The 16992-nt window shown below is 39.0% G+C and overlaps 1 protein-coding gene across 3 annotated transcripts in view; it reads left to right on the plus strand.

The window, feature by feature from the left end:
- Positions 1-16992, plus strand: part of dmxl2 (Dmx-like 2) — a 154148-nt gene that overhangs the window by 106111 nt on the left and 31045 nt on the right. For 2 of the 3 annotated variants that reach the window (XM_072278191.1, XM_072278193.1), the window contains exons 29-34: positions 903-1025; positions 5974-6146; positions 9057-9196; positions 10210-10295; positions 13877-14078; positions 16182-16299. In XM_072278191.1, coding sequence (XP_072134292.1) covers positions 903-1025; positions 5974-6146; positions 9057-9196; positions 10210-10295; positions 13877-14078; positions 16182-16299 — 842 coding nt within the window. The remainder of the gene's footprint in view (positions 1-902; positions 1026-5973; positions 6147-9056; positions 9197-10209; positions 10296-13876; positions 14079-16181; positions 16300-16992) is intronic. The other variant, XM_072278192.1, reaches the window with a different exon arrangement.

The following is a 16992-nucleotide window of genomic DNA, read 5'->3' on the forward strand; positions in this document are numbered from 1 at the left end:
AGTTGGATATTAAGACAGGTTATCAAAAGCTTAATGAAAGAAATAGGTTTTCACAGAAGTAAGAGGTTTAGGGAAGGAAGTGGAGAGCTTACTCTAGGAAGGTGAAGGCATGCTCTTCAAAATACTGTCACAACAACCTGCCAGACCTTTGCTTACTTAATCTGGTACTTTACAATGCTCAGTTTTAACTTTTGTGATCCCCTTTAAGATCTTTTCATGTATAAAAGTAAACTTTTACACTTGTCATTTTATCTATAAGTGGCACAATCACAATAAATTATTCTATCAGTGTTTTTAAACTTTGATTTGCTTTAGTGGGACTTTCTTTTGCAAAATTGTTTAGTTGGTATACAATTTAGTAACAGTGACTTTGTGGGGTAATGAAGCTTTTATCTGGACTGAAGCTCATCATGAATGCCATTGTCCAGTTGCCTGCCTTCAGGTTTGGAATAATGTTACTATTATTTATCATTCCGAAAAGAAAGCCAAAGGACAATAGTAGATGAGTGTGCTGGGGGTTCTAAGCTAAATCAATAAACAGCACTGCAACATTGGTCTATTGATGGCCTCCCTTGAACTTATAATGGGTCCATGATTATTACTTGCTTTGCATTATATTATGTCTTTAATATGTTTCATTTGTTGCATTTCTAATGGTGCTGCATGTTCTATAATTGTATTTTTCCTGATCACATTTAGAAGGTAATTTTCTCTGTTGACCATCGAGTTAAAAGAACTTGGTACTTAATTCAGTGCAGTATTACTGGATACAAGTAATTTTAAAACTATTATTCTTAGTAACAAAATGTTTGAATTTTTCTAGCATTGGCTAATATAAAAATGGTTACCATTTAAATTTGACAGAGAGCATTTTTAAACAATGAAAAAAATTTATGGTGCAGGTATACCAAATGTTTCAGCTGTATTAAATTTGGAGCAAAATACTGCCTTGAAGACAGAAATTCTAGATGTGTCTGTGTCTCCCAGCTTTGAGACTGGAACACGACACACATCAGAACTGGATGGTGAGTGACGGCATTGGTTGCTGTGAAGTTTTGGGTGCTTTGCTCAGTTCTGAACTCTTCCTCTGTATGCAACTTTCCACCCCAAAATTTCTATGAATCTATAGGCAAACCTTTATTTAAAAATATAGTTATTCTTCCCAAAAGCTGATTTCCATTCCAAAGGGTTTCTTACTTCCCCAGCTACTTCTAGCCCAACACCCCCCTCCCCCTCAAAGCATCGTCATACTTGCCATGCCCCTCTTAGGCACAATATACCTTCTGGCGTCCCTATGGTATAAAAACATGGCTACCATATGCTAACATGAAAATAATTCTGCCTTTAATTTTTATTTGTCTTTAAACCTAGGTTACATAGTACTTGTGCACTGTAAGGCAGCTTCAATATCAATGTGATCCTTGAGCTTGATGGTTAGTAGCAAGAATTGAAATATCTGGTTCAAGTTGTGATAGCAAAAGCCTTAAGTCCCCACACGTAACAATGTCCAAGCGGTTTCTGTTTCTTGTGAGTATGTGGTTCACTTGAACTGAAACCTCTTTCAGCAAAGTAGGAGGATGGAAATGCAATGAAGAGCAGTTTATCTCTTCTCCAAAGACCAGGAAACTTTATGACAGTGTAGCCACGTACCACAAAAGCCAACATTTTGGAAAAGCATTTTTGTTTCTTCCATCATTCTGAATTTCAAAATTTCTTCTTGCAAGCTTTCTTCCTGTTTTTCCACCCAGCAAAGAAATGAGTTATTTACCCATTCGAGTTTCCAAGTCGTCCAAATCCTTGAATCAATACTGGAAATCCTCCTTCAGTAACTGCAGGTGTAAGCAGTACTCTTGCAAAGAAAGTGCCATACTTCCCATGCAGGGAAACTGTGAGAGCATTCTTCTCCCAATATTTGATGATTATGAAGACACACAGCCCTCTTTTATTGTCATTTAGTAATGCGTGCATTAAGAAATGATACATTATTTCCTCTGGTGTGATATCACAAAACACAGGACAGACCAAGACTGAAAAAACTGACAAAACCACATAATTATAACATATAGTTACAACAGTGCAACAATACCATAACTTGATGAAGAAGTCCATGAGCACAGTAAAGTTAAAAGTTTCTCAAATGTCCCACATCTCATGCAGATGGGAGAAGGAAGAAAAACTGTCCCTGCCATGCCGACCACAATCCGACTCTGAGTCATCCGAAAACTTCAAGCTCTGATCAGCTCTCCGACACCGAGTACTGAGCGCCATCTCTGTCCGAACAATTCGACCTCCTCCTTGGTCGCCAAAAGCAGGCAAGGCCGGGGATTTTGAGGCCTACCCTCTGAAAGATTCCGGACCACACAGTAACGACAGCAGTGAACGGGTGTTTCAGAAATTTCTCCAGATGTTTCTCTGTGCTTTCACGTCCATTCTCCATCAAATCAGAATTGTCCATGGCCCCTATTTAACAGATACAATATCATATTTTGCTTGTATATTTCCAATTTTCTGAGAAAAGTGGACACCGTATTTTTTGCCTGAATTAAATTGCAATTCTTGTCCTGCAGTTTCATATTTAGAATGTTCATTTCGTCATACAGAACAGCTAGGTATGCACATCTCCATGTAGAAGTTCAGTCTTGTTTTCCAAGCTCTTGTCGACTTTGAGCAAAAATTCATCCAGTGTCAAAATGATCAGAAAAATGTTTTAAGCAGCAGCCTTCTGACAGCCAACACACTTCAGTGTGAAGAAGCATGTGCTCAAACTCTTCATCATTACCTTGGCATAACTGGCTAAATATTCTGCTATTTAATGGATGAGCTTTAATTTTGTTGATAGCAAATATTACAAGTGTCATGCTTGAGAAAAGCTGCTGGCTGAAATTTTTGGCTGCGAGAATTTGATGATGAATTGCACAATGGATTGCAAACAGATTGGAATTTCCTTTTTCATAAATGCGACTAAACCAGCATGGTGACGTCTCATATATGGTGCTCCATCTGTTGCATAAGAAATCATGTTCCTAATCAGAATACTTTCATCCTTGGTATACATTTTGACCTTGTTGTAGATTGATTCTCTGTTGATATTTGTTTTTCTCTTTTTACAGAAGAGAATTTCTTCCTAAACTTTTCCATTTTTGATAAACCATATGCCATTAGCAATGCCTTGTTGTCTCGCATAGTTGACTCGTCCAGTTGTATCCCAAATTCTGTTTTTTATAGGTCTCTGCATAGTGGATACTCAATGTCTTCACTCATTTCATCAATGCGACGAACTACAGAATTATTACTCAGGAATTGATTTTAAAATACTGGTATCCATTTTGAGAACAGTGGTGACCACTTCTAATACAACAGGCATTATTAATCTTTCACCAATTGCATGAGATTTTCCACACATCGCCATCATTTTGGAAATGCTATAAGAAGCAATGAAACCACTATCAAGGTCATTTTTAGCTTTCTTGGCAAATGATTCGAGAGTGCAATACTTTTCAAATGCTGCTTTCATCTTCTGTAACTAAGTAATACCATAAGTAGTCTTTTGACAAGTTACAGAACTTTTGCTACTTAGGAAGCTGGATGACATCAGATGACAGATGCGACACAGACATCAAAAGAATAGGGATGGCAAAAGACACCTTTATGAGAATGGAGAGTGTACTGACCAATACTAAACTAGGCATGACAACCCGCCTCAGAGTACTGAAATGTTACTTTTATCCAGTTATGTTATATGGCTCAGAATGTTGGACAATATCTAGTAACATGAGGAAACAAATTGTAGCGGCAGAGATGTAGTTTTTGAGGAGGATGCAAAGAATATCATGGATGAAACGAATATCTAACGAGGATGTCATGAACAGAGCAAACACAAAGAGGAATAATGTATGAGATCATGAAAAGGCAACGTAATTTCATTAGACGTGATTAGGAAAGAGGAGTTAGAATGCACAGTAATTATGGGAAAGATTGAAGGGAAGAAAGCAAGAGGAGGACAAAGACAAATGATGATGGAGACAGCAGCCAGAGAACTGGAAATGAATACCAATGAATTGATCCACTTGACTCGAAACAGGAGTGTGTGGGCCATGGCAGTCAAAGCTCAAACTGGGCACAGCACATGATGATGATGATGAGTCTTTTTAGGGTGCCTTTTACAGAAGTGTTCCTGCAATCTTGATGGTTTCATGGCTTCATTATACAGTACAGTATTACAAATAGGACATACGGGGCGTCACTGATCTGACAGGAATGGAATAAAGCCATACTCCATGTATGTAACATTGTATTGACGCACTTTCTGTAGTTTCTGTTTCTTAGCAGAATTAGAATTCAAGGCTTCACCACCTTCAGATACTAGAGATCGCACAGTATGTATTTATCCATCGTTAATGGGGCTAAATTAGAATACAAAATTAACATAAACTAGGAATGCCTATCGGATGTTGCTGATGGCAGTGAGTTGACATGGATGGAACAATGGTGGTGACATGCAGATGAACGGCGAGATGAAAATGAAGTCGATCACAACTGTGAAAATTGTGTTAACAAGGATTCAGATTGGAATCTGAATGTCAGTCAGGGTAGAGCTGGTGTTTGGCAATCTACCTTTATGCTATTCCAGTTAGCATGGCTGACCAATCATGTAAGGTCTCATAATCCTCAAAAATAGTTCTTGACTGCATATATGAAGCCCAGGTCACTTTGAATACCTCAAGAGGAATCCTCAAAGTCGGCAGATTCACTGATTGGCTCTATTTCACCGTTTGGTTCGGGCCTGCGCTGTAGAGAAAATTGAGAAGGTGTACTAGACTTACCAACTGTTGAATTGCATGAACTTGTTCCGTGCCATGAGTCAAAGGGGAGCTGTTGGGCATCCTGGTTGCTAATTTATGCATACCCAATAATATCTGTTTAGTTGGTCAGGTCGGATAAGATTACCATGTTTCAGATGTGTGGTGATGACGAGTGCTCATGGCCTGCAGAGCTACTATTCCTCCTATGTTCCAGTGTCTTATCTTTTTTTTTGGAAGTTCCTGCTCTGCTAATGGTCAGCCAGGTCTTGTGCCTCAAGTTAGGGTGCTGCTTCACACCCCTCCCCCCCCCCCCCCCCAAGAACCTTGAAGGCCCCCTGACGACTTCTGTTTCTCCTAACACCACCCTAGGACATGTAACCACCCCCATTGGGATTCACTGTTTTAATGTTCAAGGAATTTAAATTTTTTTAATTTATTTTAAATTTATTTTTGATTTATTAACACTGAGATTAAGTGTAGTAAACTTTATTAAGTGTAGTGCAAGGCTGATGTAATTGAGAATATATTATGACAAGCCTAGTATTTAATAGAATTATTAAATTCTGTTTCATCAAAAGTAAAGTTCTGTCGTAATCTGGAATTTAATTCAGGGAAACTCATTTTACCCTATTTGATCAGAGTAAACTTCACTGAATCAGCCCTTCGTAATATATTTTCTGTTTCTGCGTTATTAATGATTAAAACTGAGTGGTGATAGAACTTCTGAGTTTGATTATATTGCTGAAATAAATGCAAAGAATATGCTTGGATATTAGAAAGAAACTGCATGTATTTGAATAATATTTTGAATGTGCAAATCATTTTATTTGAGCTTTCACTGATACTTCTTTTACATTAACTTACAAGTATTTAATTTGAATGTATAAAGTTTTGTGTTACTTTTCAATGTATTCTGTTTCCTGTTATGAAAAAAAAGTATTAACAATTTTAGAGCTACAGAAGATTTGAGTTGTATTTGAAATAATGTTGGTTAAGTTTTAGCAGATACATCTTGAATGGTCTGGTGCTAGGCCATTCTAGACATGTTAATCTAAAGATCATGGAAGCTGAAGCTAAAATGATCTGTTTAGTTTCAGTCAACCGTTATAAACTACATAACCAGCAGCACAAATATGTCTCACCACCTGTTTATCACGTTTGCTTTGGACAGTTCCTCCAGAAGACATTGATCGATATCGCCGGAGATTTAACATGAAGATGTTAGTTCCTGGTAGACCTGTAAAGGAGACTTCAACACCACCACCTGTACCTGTAGATCGACCTTCATACAAAGAAAAATTCATTCCACCTGAACTTAGTATGTGGGATTATTTTGTAGCCAAGGTGAGAACAATATTTATTATGTAATTATTTTAACAATTCAGTCAAATGGAATATGACTGTTTGTAGTTCTATGCGTGATTTAATCTATGTTGAAACTTTTAATTTCTTTCAGACTTTGTATATTATGTACATCGTGACCAATAAGCCTATCCATTTGTGTCATGCTTATATTTGTCAATGTAGGAAAAATAAATTTTGTACAAAGACTGGTTTCAAAATTGTGGGGCGAAGTACTGATTGAGTACTTCAGACGAGAAATTCTTCTGCTTTGCACAATATCTTTGCAAATGTATTTAATCTGAAACCTGATTGTTAATGTCATTGCATAGTCATGAACCCCTGGAAATTCAACTCTGGTTCCCTTGTTACCAGATACATATTTTATATTTATTTTTATAAATAATACATATTTTCAGAGGATATAATGATATCAAATGACATGAAATGCACATCTTGAGGCCATGTGCCGTATTGAAAAGTGCAGATTACTTGAGGAGAAACCAGGCCTGCCTTGGAATTGGTTAAAGATAATCATTTAATCCATGATAGATTACTGCGCATGCTAAGTATCTTGTCAAGTGTTAATTCTCATCCATTATTTTCACAATGTCCTGCATGGTAGGCTAGGGTATCCAAGACATATTGGCAAACAGAATCCAGAATTGGCTTGGTGATGGAAAGCAGAAGGTAATGGTGGAAGGATGCTTTTCTGACTGCAAGTCTATAACAAGCAGGGACTAGCATAAAGGTAGATTGCCAAGCACCAGCTCTACCCTGACTGACATTCAGATTCCAATCTGAATACTTGTTAACGCAATTTTCACTGTTGTGATCGACTTCATTTTCGTCTCGCCGTTCATCTGCATGTCGCTACCATTGTTCCATCCATGTCAACTCACTGCCATCATCGACATCCGATAGGCATTCCCAGTTTATGTTAATTTTATTTATTTTTTTATAAACAAAAAAAAAGGGACTGGGCAGTCTATTTTGAGGATACATCCAAAGCAAAAAGAAAGAAAGACTTTCTGATCAAATCTAAAACTTTGGGGAAAAAAAAGATTGAAAGAGTAATAAATCAAATTAAATGAAAATATTGGATAAAAGGTCGCCCGATTTGCTCAAATTTAAAGGATGTATCAAATGTCCGACTTCTTATTTTCTCTAAACTTAAACAGGGCATAATGGAGGAGAGCCAATAAAAGTCATGTTTTGTATCAATAATGTTTCTTTAAGAAGTCAGATTCAGGTAGAACATGTAAAGTAAATGGCAGGTACATTAGTAGTGTTGCAGTATAGAGAGATTATTGAGGGCAAGTCCATAGATCTCTGAAAATAGAGATACAAATGGTTATGGTAGGAAGGAGGGTACCTTCATAGGCTTACCTCATAGGCAGAGACATTGAGTATGAGAATTTAGTTATCATGTCATAGTGCAGAAAACATTGCTTGACCACACTGAAGGGCACTTTATACTTCTGCGTTGAATCTAGGCCGTAAGTACGGCATAGCCACGTACCCTACGCCGTACCCTACATCGTAGCCTGACACACACCTCCCCAAAAATGTAACTACACGTTACGGTGACGCAGACCACAACAACTGTGATTGGTCCGCTTGGTTGCATCGCATTTCCTCCTATGCATTTCCGGTTGCTTCTTCTCGTCAGATCGTCAAATCTACCTGCCGACATCCGAAAATATGTGAAATGCATTTCCTCGTCCATGTCTCTCAGTGGCCGGACAAGCACAGAAAATTCACCCTCCTTCTGCCACAATCCGTTCAATGGTTGTACACACCATCTCCTCCAACGTCTTCTCTCTTTTCTGAGTTGCAGTAATTTCAATAAAAGTAACTCTTGTTCAACATTTATTAGCTCCAACTCCAACATGATGCGCTCAGTTTCAGTTGCCATTGTTTGAAGTACACAAAGAAACTCAATACAGTGGCATAAAACCCTACCGCCAACTAGCGTTTTGGCGGTGAATTGCAGAGTGACGCAGACACACCAACGCACAAGTATAAATGCTCACAATGGCGTAGGCTACAGCGTAGAGCCTACGCAGAAGTATAAATCAGCCTTAAGTGTATTGTGGATAGTTCTGGTCGCCATATTACAGAAAGGATATGGTTGCAATTGAGAGTATAGAAGAGACTCTCCAGTATGTTGCCTGGAACAGAGGGCATTAGGAGACATTGTATAGACTCTGTTTATTCTCACTGACATTTAGGAAGCTGATTGGCTTTGGGTTTATAAAATTGAGGGGCATAGGTAAGGTTGATGATCAGAGTCTTTTTCATAGGATTGGGCACTCTAGAACTAGAAGATATATAATGTGAGAGGGAAAATTTAAAGATCTGAGAGGTAAGTTTTCTACACATTTTGATCATTAACTGGCACCAGTTGCCAAATGCAATTACGACATTTAAAAGGCGATTGAAGTAATACTTGGGGCCTATTGCAAGCAAATATGATTAATATGTGAGGCACCATAGTGGCATGCATGAGGGGGGTCTAAAAGATTTCTTTCTTTCTTGTACAATTTTATGATTTGCTGTGGCTATCTTTCATGTTTCATATTGATTTTGTCATCAAAACAACCCTGCCATCCTTCCACTTGTTGAAGTACTTCTTTGATCTCCAAAACCCCCCTTGGCCTTCTCTTCCCTATATACTGATTCTCTCAAAAGCTTCCAGGCTATTCCCTCATCTAGATACCACCTGATTTCATCTGCTAGTTCTACCATTGCTGATGGCTTTTCCCTCATGCATAACAAAATTTCCCTTCAAAGGGTTTCTCATAAAGATAACACAGGCTGTCTTTCCTGTAGTATTAAGGTAAGAAATCATATTCTTGTCAAAGTTCTTTGCCTAATCTTCTTTTAATTGGTGTATTTTTCCTTTTAAAGCCATTCATGCCTCCATCTGAGAGTGGATTTGTGTATGATTCAGATGAAAGTATCCCTAGTGACGACGATGATGATGATGATGATGATGCTTTTATTTCTGACATTCAGTTGCAAGAACATTCTGATCCTAATTCGTACAGGTTGGTTGCAAGGAATTTTGTTCAAAGAAATTTGCTTCATCATTTTATTTAATTTAAATACCAAAAGTTAAAGAAGTCACTTGCAGAATTTTTGTTTAAACATAGTTATTTTAAAATACTATAATATTTCATAATGTTGATAGCATATGAATTCGTTTTGAGGGAAAACAGGAGTGTCTTTATATTAACAATGTTTCTACCTTCTGCAGAAGAGTGGAATCACCCGACAATTCTTTTAATAAAGGGTAGTTTTGTTATTTTATTGGGTGTATTCAAATATAGCAAGTGAGGTTTATCAGCATACAGGGGGCAAATTAGGGATGAAAGTAGACAGTGTCTATACTTTCTAGTAGACAGAAATATGACTGACTTCAAGCAAACAGGAAGGCAGATAGAACTTCAGCTGATACACAGGAATCTGGCCATTGGCAAAGAAGAATGTGAAAAGTTGCAAAAGAAAAAAAGCTGATAGTCTGATGGTATTGACTGGGTTTACTAAATTTATTCATTCTTGAGATGTGGAAGTCACATTTGTTGCCCATCTCAAATCTATCTAAACCAGGTGGCTTACTAGGTCCTCTAGAGAGCAGTTATGAATCATGGCAGGTTTCCTGCTTTAAAGGACTTTAGTGGACCTGATGTTTTTTTTTCCTGACAAGTGGTTGTTTCATGGTCATCACTGCTGATACCAGAATTGTAATTCCAAGTTTACTTAACAGTTTAAGTTCCCCATGCCTTGGTGGGATTCAAGCTTGTGTCTCTGAATCATTAGGTTGAGCCTCTGGAAGCTATTCCAGTAAATTAAATACTTTCTTACCTTCCTTTGAGGCCTAGAGTATCAGTAGTTAAGTTCTTGGTGCAAAGATATAGTTGTATCCTCTTGTTGTCAGTTGCTCTTAATTGGAGGCCATTCTCCATCCAAAATATAAATAAAATTAAGTACAGTATTTGTAATTGTTTTCAAAAATAAATTTGAAGTTCATCTGGTATTTACATCTATATTTATTTTTCAGTTGGGCTCTGATATGTCTAGGAATGGTTAAGCTTGCACTGAACAATGTGAAAAACTTCTTTCCTGTTGCAGGATTGGATTTTGGAGGTATGATATTTCCTGTTTAAAGTTTTTTTTTAAATTGTTCCACGATTAGAAAAATACTGTATTTGAAAGAAAATCATTTGAAGTTTAAAAAGGCTTTCATGGTTTTCCCTTTGTTATTGTTAAACAATGAATATTTAACTTCTGCATCCTTCATAAAAATAGCTCTTCATGGGGGCCATTATTTCTGAATAGTTAATGATTTTACATTTTTATTTAATAGACTGTTTTATCGTGGCAAAAAAGCATCATTGACATTACAACTCTTGGCATGAATAGCCAAACATTGATTTGGTGTAAATGATGGTGCAGGTACAAATAATGTTGCTGGATGCAAGCAGTTGGCATATAACGTCAGTGAGCAATGATTTGATACCAATTTTGCCATTTTGGAGACCATCACCCCAACTAATGCATTACTCTTAAACCACCTGGCTGCACACCTGTTCTATAATGGAACGGATACCTATTAGTGCTATTCGAATGGATCATCTGTTACTTGTATGTTAATTACTGATCAGTTTGTTCCAGCTATTGATTTGTTTATCAGGCACTTGGTACTTCACAGAGTAGGGACAAAGTTTTTAGTTTTTAAGGAAATGTATTTCAAATGCTGAAGGCTTTTCTGCTGACTTCTACCTTCTGACCAAGCCAGTTGTTCCTAGGATTGAGTCCATTGGTAAAATGTAGGGTGTGCAGTTCAGGAGAAGCTGCTAAAAATAAGAAGGAGATGGACTCTCAGTTTTAAAACAAAGTATCCCAACCTTCCGGTTTGGTCACCGGACGCTCAGAGAGATTCAACGAAGGCCATGGTCGAATGGTCGGCGACTTGGGCCAGCTCCCCCACAGACTTAGTCTGGTGAGGAGGGTGTGAGGACACCCAGCAGGACTAAAAAAAAACAGGTCCTGACAAAGGGCGGATGAGCTCCTTGTGAGCCAACAGCCATCTTCCGTGGAAGAGATTAAAGCCTCACCACGTGTCTACGAATCGTATGCTATGCACTTAGTTAGAAGAGACATGATGAACTTGGGTGCTGCACCGTGTGCCTGGACCTGCCCAAGGCCTCCGCCTAAGAAAGGGCCGAGCTCGAAGAAGCGGCCACGGCTGAAGGCCGACACAGCTTCAGGCTCGAGTTCAGCGGGGGCGGCGGCGGGCAGTGCCAAGGTGGCCAGGGAGAACAAACTGGAGGAGAGGCTGCACTCGGTGCTGTCGCAAGATCGAAGAAGATGGAGGTGCATAGCCGCCAACCCCGGATTCGGGACGGCACCCACTGACTGACTGGACTCTCAGTAAGGTGCAATAATCAATTAGGGTATATTAGGAGCTATTCACACACCTGAATCTTGGTCAAAATCAATGCATCATAAGTTTGTGCCTCAGTAAATTATTTTTCATTGATTTTTACCACCTGATGTATCTCAAACTGCTCCAGTGGAGCAAATTAAGGTTCATGTTGTTAAAGACTGTCAAGGTGACATTTAGATCATACCTTTCTGGCTGGAGATATTTGCAGTTTATTTTGGATTGCTGTCTACAATTTTAAAAAGTGTCTTTTATGCTTTCCATTAAGAGTCTGGTATATATTGTTCTGTAATGCTAGATAACAATGGAAGAGTGAATATGTGGTTTTGAGAGGATTACAATGTGTCTGTGGTGCAGGATGTTACTGTGTGCATGTGCACTACTTTTATGGCTGCTGAGTATCAGATCTGCCCTAGACTAGATCCAGAATCGTTTTGTGCTCTCTTAAAGATCAGATGGTATGGGAACATAGGCAGTAAATCAAGCACATCATTGCATAGCTTCCTGGCCACAATTATGATGCCCTTTATTCTGAGGCAGTACCCTTTGCCAAGTAAACTATAACTACAAGGTAAAGAGTAGCCATTGGACCAACATGGACACAATTTTGGAGGAACACAGCAAGTCAGGCAGCATCTGTGGAGGGAAATGAACAGTCAATGTTTTAGGCAGAGACCCTTCCTAAGGATTGGAAAGAAAGGAGGCAGAACCCAGAATAAGAGTAGGAGGAGAAGGGAGGAACTTGACCTGGCAGCTGATAGTTGAATCAAGGAGAAAGAAGGAAGGTAGGTAGATTGGAAGAGTGGGTTGAGGAGTGAGAAGGATGTATGAACTGGGAGATGATAGGAGGAAGATTCTAAGGGCTGACAAGATGGAATCTGATAAGAGAGGACAGTAGACCTTGCAATAATAAGAAGGAGATGGGGAATCAGAGGGAAAAAGGTGTAGGTGATGTGCCAGTTATGAGAATGGGGGAGGGAGAGGAGTAAAGAGGGCAGGGGATAAGGAAAAACAAAAAGGGGGGGGTGGTTACTGGAAATTGAAATCAACACTGATGCCATCTCATTGCTGGGTAATGAGACTGTTTGCTGTCAACATGATTAATGATTCTGTTGTGTACCTGTGCAGAGGTGGTCAACTATGCTGAAACACTTGCTGCCCAGACCACTCTGGAGGAGCTGTGAAGTCATCAGCAGAGATTTTGTTAAATCACTTCTATTTCTTGATTGTCACCAAAACATTCGGAAATACACAGTCTTTGGTTCTAGTCAAAATGTGACTCAACTAACTATCATTTCTTTAATCTCCTTTCTTCAGTGGGGGTGAGACCCATCATATCAATCCAGGACAATGCCCTGATTGTCACTTCAGCACTTTCACTATATATCCCACCTGTTCTCCTTAATACTTATTAAATTGCATTTTGGAAGCTTCTATTTAAACAGTAACTGCTGTCCTATCAGGCATCGTATTCAAAATCATTCCATACTCTGATTTTTCTGGTACTTAAACTTTGGAAACAGTACGCTAGAAATTTAGACACAGCATTTAGCACTACACACATGAACATCAAATTCCTCTTTTCCACAGTGGAACCCAATGACTCGTAGTCCTAGATGGAATAGTTTCCACTCTGTGAATTAAACCCTGCTCTTACGGTCACAGATCGTGCTTGTCTAGTTGATATTTGTTCTTAAGGCATGCATGTAATGGTATCATTCCCTACACCATGCTTTGCCAAGAGCATTAGTTCACATATATGGTTCTAGAGGTGAACATCAACCAACATGATGAGATGAAAATCCTTAACAAAATATTTCACCTTTCAATTCTCCACATTTAATTTCATCTGCCTGTCATCCCACCAGTCCAACAACTTGCTCCTGACTTGTTTTGATCTTCTTGCTTATTGGAATGTGTGTATGCATTTGATGTAAGCAATAATTGTAAATGATCTCAAGGATTGAACTGGCTTGAAATAATTTATTTAACAAAATAGTTGTGTTAAGAGTTTTAAGCATTTTGTCATGAAATGTATGAGGTCTGAAATTTTGGGGATTTATATTATTAATTTTTAAAAATAAAATTTCTTCGAGCTTATGCTTCACATTAAGTCAAGATTCCTGCAAAAATTAGGATCAAACCTTCTTCTGCCATTACATCATTCACAATGATTTTGAAAACAATGTTCTGTTTATAGATTACTAATTGTGTTTAAAAGTTGACTGACAGTCCATTAATATTATTAATGTTATTTTTCTCAAATCTATTTTTCCTATAGATCTTCCAGTAACTTCTCCTTTGGGTAATGCTGTTATGAAAACTTTGGAAAACTGGCAGCAGATACTTCAGGCAAAAATGGAACAGTTTGAAGGCCCACCTCCAAACTACATCAACACGTATCCCAATGATTTCTCTAATGTTGGTGGACCAGCTATTCTGCGACACAAAGCAATGCTTGAACCGGAAAACACTCCATTCAAGTAAGGGAATAACTTGAGTGTAGGCTTGGTGGGGTATGATTTTTATCAGCTAACTTCAGTTAGCACTGTCTTAATGACAGCTATGCCATGGTTAATCGTCGGAACTTGTAACTCATAAGCACACAGCAGAAAATGTTTTTAAAATGATGCAGACACCCAAAGAGGTGAATATTGTATTTCCCATTACTTTTCTTTTGCATATAACACAAGTACAAAGTGAACACAACAATATCAATAACACTAGAGTAAGATTATATGATTATGAAGACACGTCTTCCTCTTTTATTGTCATTTAGTAATGCATGCATTAAGAAATGATATATTATTTACACTCAGGTTGGAGGAACAAAACCTTATATTCCGTCTGGGTAGCCTCCAACCTGATGGCATGAACATTGACTTCCGCTAATGCCCCACCTCCCCCTCGTACCCCATCCGTTATTATATACACATTCTTTCTCTCTCTCTCCTTTTTCTCCCTCTGTCCCTCTGACTATACCCCTTGCCCATCCTCTGGGTTTTCCCCACCCCTCCCCCTTTTCCTTCTCCCTGGGCCTCCTGTCCCATGATCCTCTCATATCCCTTTTGTCAATCACCTGCCCAGCTCTTGGCTCCATCCCTCCCTCTCCTGTCGTCTCCTATCATTTTGGATCTCCCCCTCCCCCTCCCACTTTCAAATCTCTTACTAGCTGTTCCTTCAGTTAGTCCTGACGAAGGGTCTCGGCCCAAAACGTCGACTGTACCTCTTCCTAGAGATGCTGCCTGGCCTGCTGCGTTCACCAGCAACTTTGATGTGTGTTGCTTGAACTTCCAGCATCTGCAGAATTCCTCGTGTTTACATTATTTCCTCCGGTGTGATATCACAAAACACAGGACAAACCAAGACTGGAAAAAACTGACAAAACTACATAATTATAACATATAGTTACAAGCAGTGTAACAATACCATAACTTGATGAAGAAGTCCGCGAGCACAGTAAAGTTCAAAGTTTCTCAGATGTCCCACATCTCATGCAGATGGGAGAAGGAAGAAAAACTGTCCCTGCCATGCCAACCACAATCCGACTCCGAGTCATCCGAAAACTTCGAGCTCTGATCAGCTCTCTGGCACCGAGTACTGCACGCCATCTCTGTCCAAACGATTCGACCTCCTTCTCGGTCGCCAAAAGCAGGCAAGGCCGGGGATTTTGAGGCCTACCCTCCGAAAGATTCACGACCACACAGTAACGACAGCAGTGAAGGGGCGTTTCAGAAATTTCTCCAGATGTTCCTGTGTGCTTTTACGTCCATTCTCCATCAAATCAGAATTGTTCACGGCCCCTATTTAACGGATACGATATCATTTTCACCAGAGAGCTGTGCACGCATATAAAGATGTCAGTGCTATAATGATTACTAAATGTCTCCACATCCTCAGTTTTATGCACTCCTGAACCTAGGGGACTGCTAGCCTTTGGTTGTTGAAGTTTAACTTTTGATGCTAGTGGTGATGTTCAATGGTTCCATTTAATATATACACACACACACACACACACACACACACACACACACACACACACACACACACACACAAAATATACAACCTGAAATTCTCACTTTCGGCAGACATCCTCGAAACAGAAGGAAAAGAAACCCATTTGAATGACAGAAAAAAAACATAAGAACCCTAAAGCTCCCAACGCGCAAGCAGCATCACCTTTCCCTCCCACCCACCCCCCACTTATTCTAGCATTCCCATCATCCATCATGCAAGCAACAGCGAAGACCTCAAAAAGAGACCATGGTCTACAGTACGTCAACAAATAGCTATTCATTCCAACATTTCAACATCCCTCAGGTTCTCCCTCATTAATGAGGGAGAGACAAATATCATTCCTTCTGCAGCGAGATGGGAGGCAAACAGTCACTATTTCGATGTTACAGTCAGTCTGAAGTATTGCTGTTGTCTGAAAATTTGTTTAATGAAGTACTTGGTGCTTCATCTGTTACTGTGAAGTTCGAGTTAAGCTTAACATTACTGGTGGCCTGGTAAAAATAATAGACCTATAATTTTATAGTTAAGCTTATGTGGACAGAAGTTGCTAACTATTTACTTTACTTCAGGTCAAGGCATTATTCCACATTCCCTGTTAAAAGGCTGTGGTACTTCCTGGTCAAACAAGAAGTTCTGCAAGACACATTTATAAGATTTATATTCACAAAGAAAAGAAAGCAAAGTGAGGTAAGTGGGCATAAGGCTAAAAGTTGTTGCCTTAAACTTTGTAGCTGTAAGTAGTATTGTAGGTTTAAGGACCAATCACAGATTTGGCATAATATAAACTATAGGATGCTTATGATGATGTGCCAGCTTATAACGATTCAGTTATAAAAGTCAGCTTAGTTATAGTTATATTTGTATATTCTTCCTCTTATGGGATGATTAGTTAAAATGAAGGACAAACATTTCCCAACTTGTTTTGACCTACTCCCACTTCATACCATTGTAGTTATTGGATATTTTGGCAACATGATCAAATTCATTGTAGGCAAGCAAAATATCATTTCTAATGAAATGTTGGACCCCAAGGATATAATTAGTACTCCTAAAATGAGAGATTCTGCAGATGCTGGAAATACAGAGCAACAAACACAAAATGCTGGAGGAACTCAGTAAGTCAGTCAGCATCTATGGAGACGAATAAACAATTGATATTTTGGGTCGAGACCCTTCTTCAGGATTGGAAAGGAAGAGGAAAAATACCAGAATAAAAAGGTGGGAGGAGGGGAAGGAGGACTAGCTAGAAGGTGATAGGTGAAGCCAAGTGGATGGGAAAGGTAGAAGGCTAGAGAAGAAGGAATCTGATAGAGGAGAGTGGACCATGGGAGAAAGGGAAGGAGGAGGTGGTAATTGGTAGGTGAGGAGAAGAGATAGGAG

The sequence above is a fragment of the Mobula birostris genome, chromosome 14 (assembly GCF_030028105.1).
Source record: "Mobula birostris isolate sMobBir1 chromosome 14, sMobBir1.hap1, whole genome shotgun sequence".
NCBI lineage: Eukaryota > Metazoa > Chordata > Chondrichthyes > Myliobatiformes > Myliobatidae > Mobula > Mobula birostris.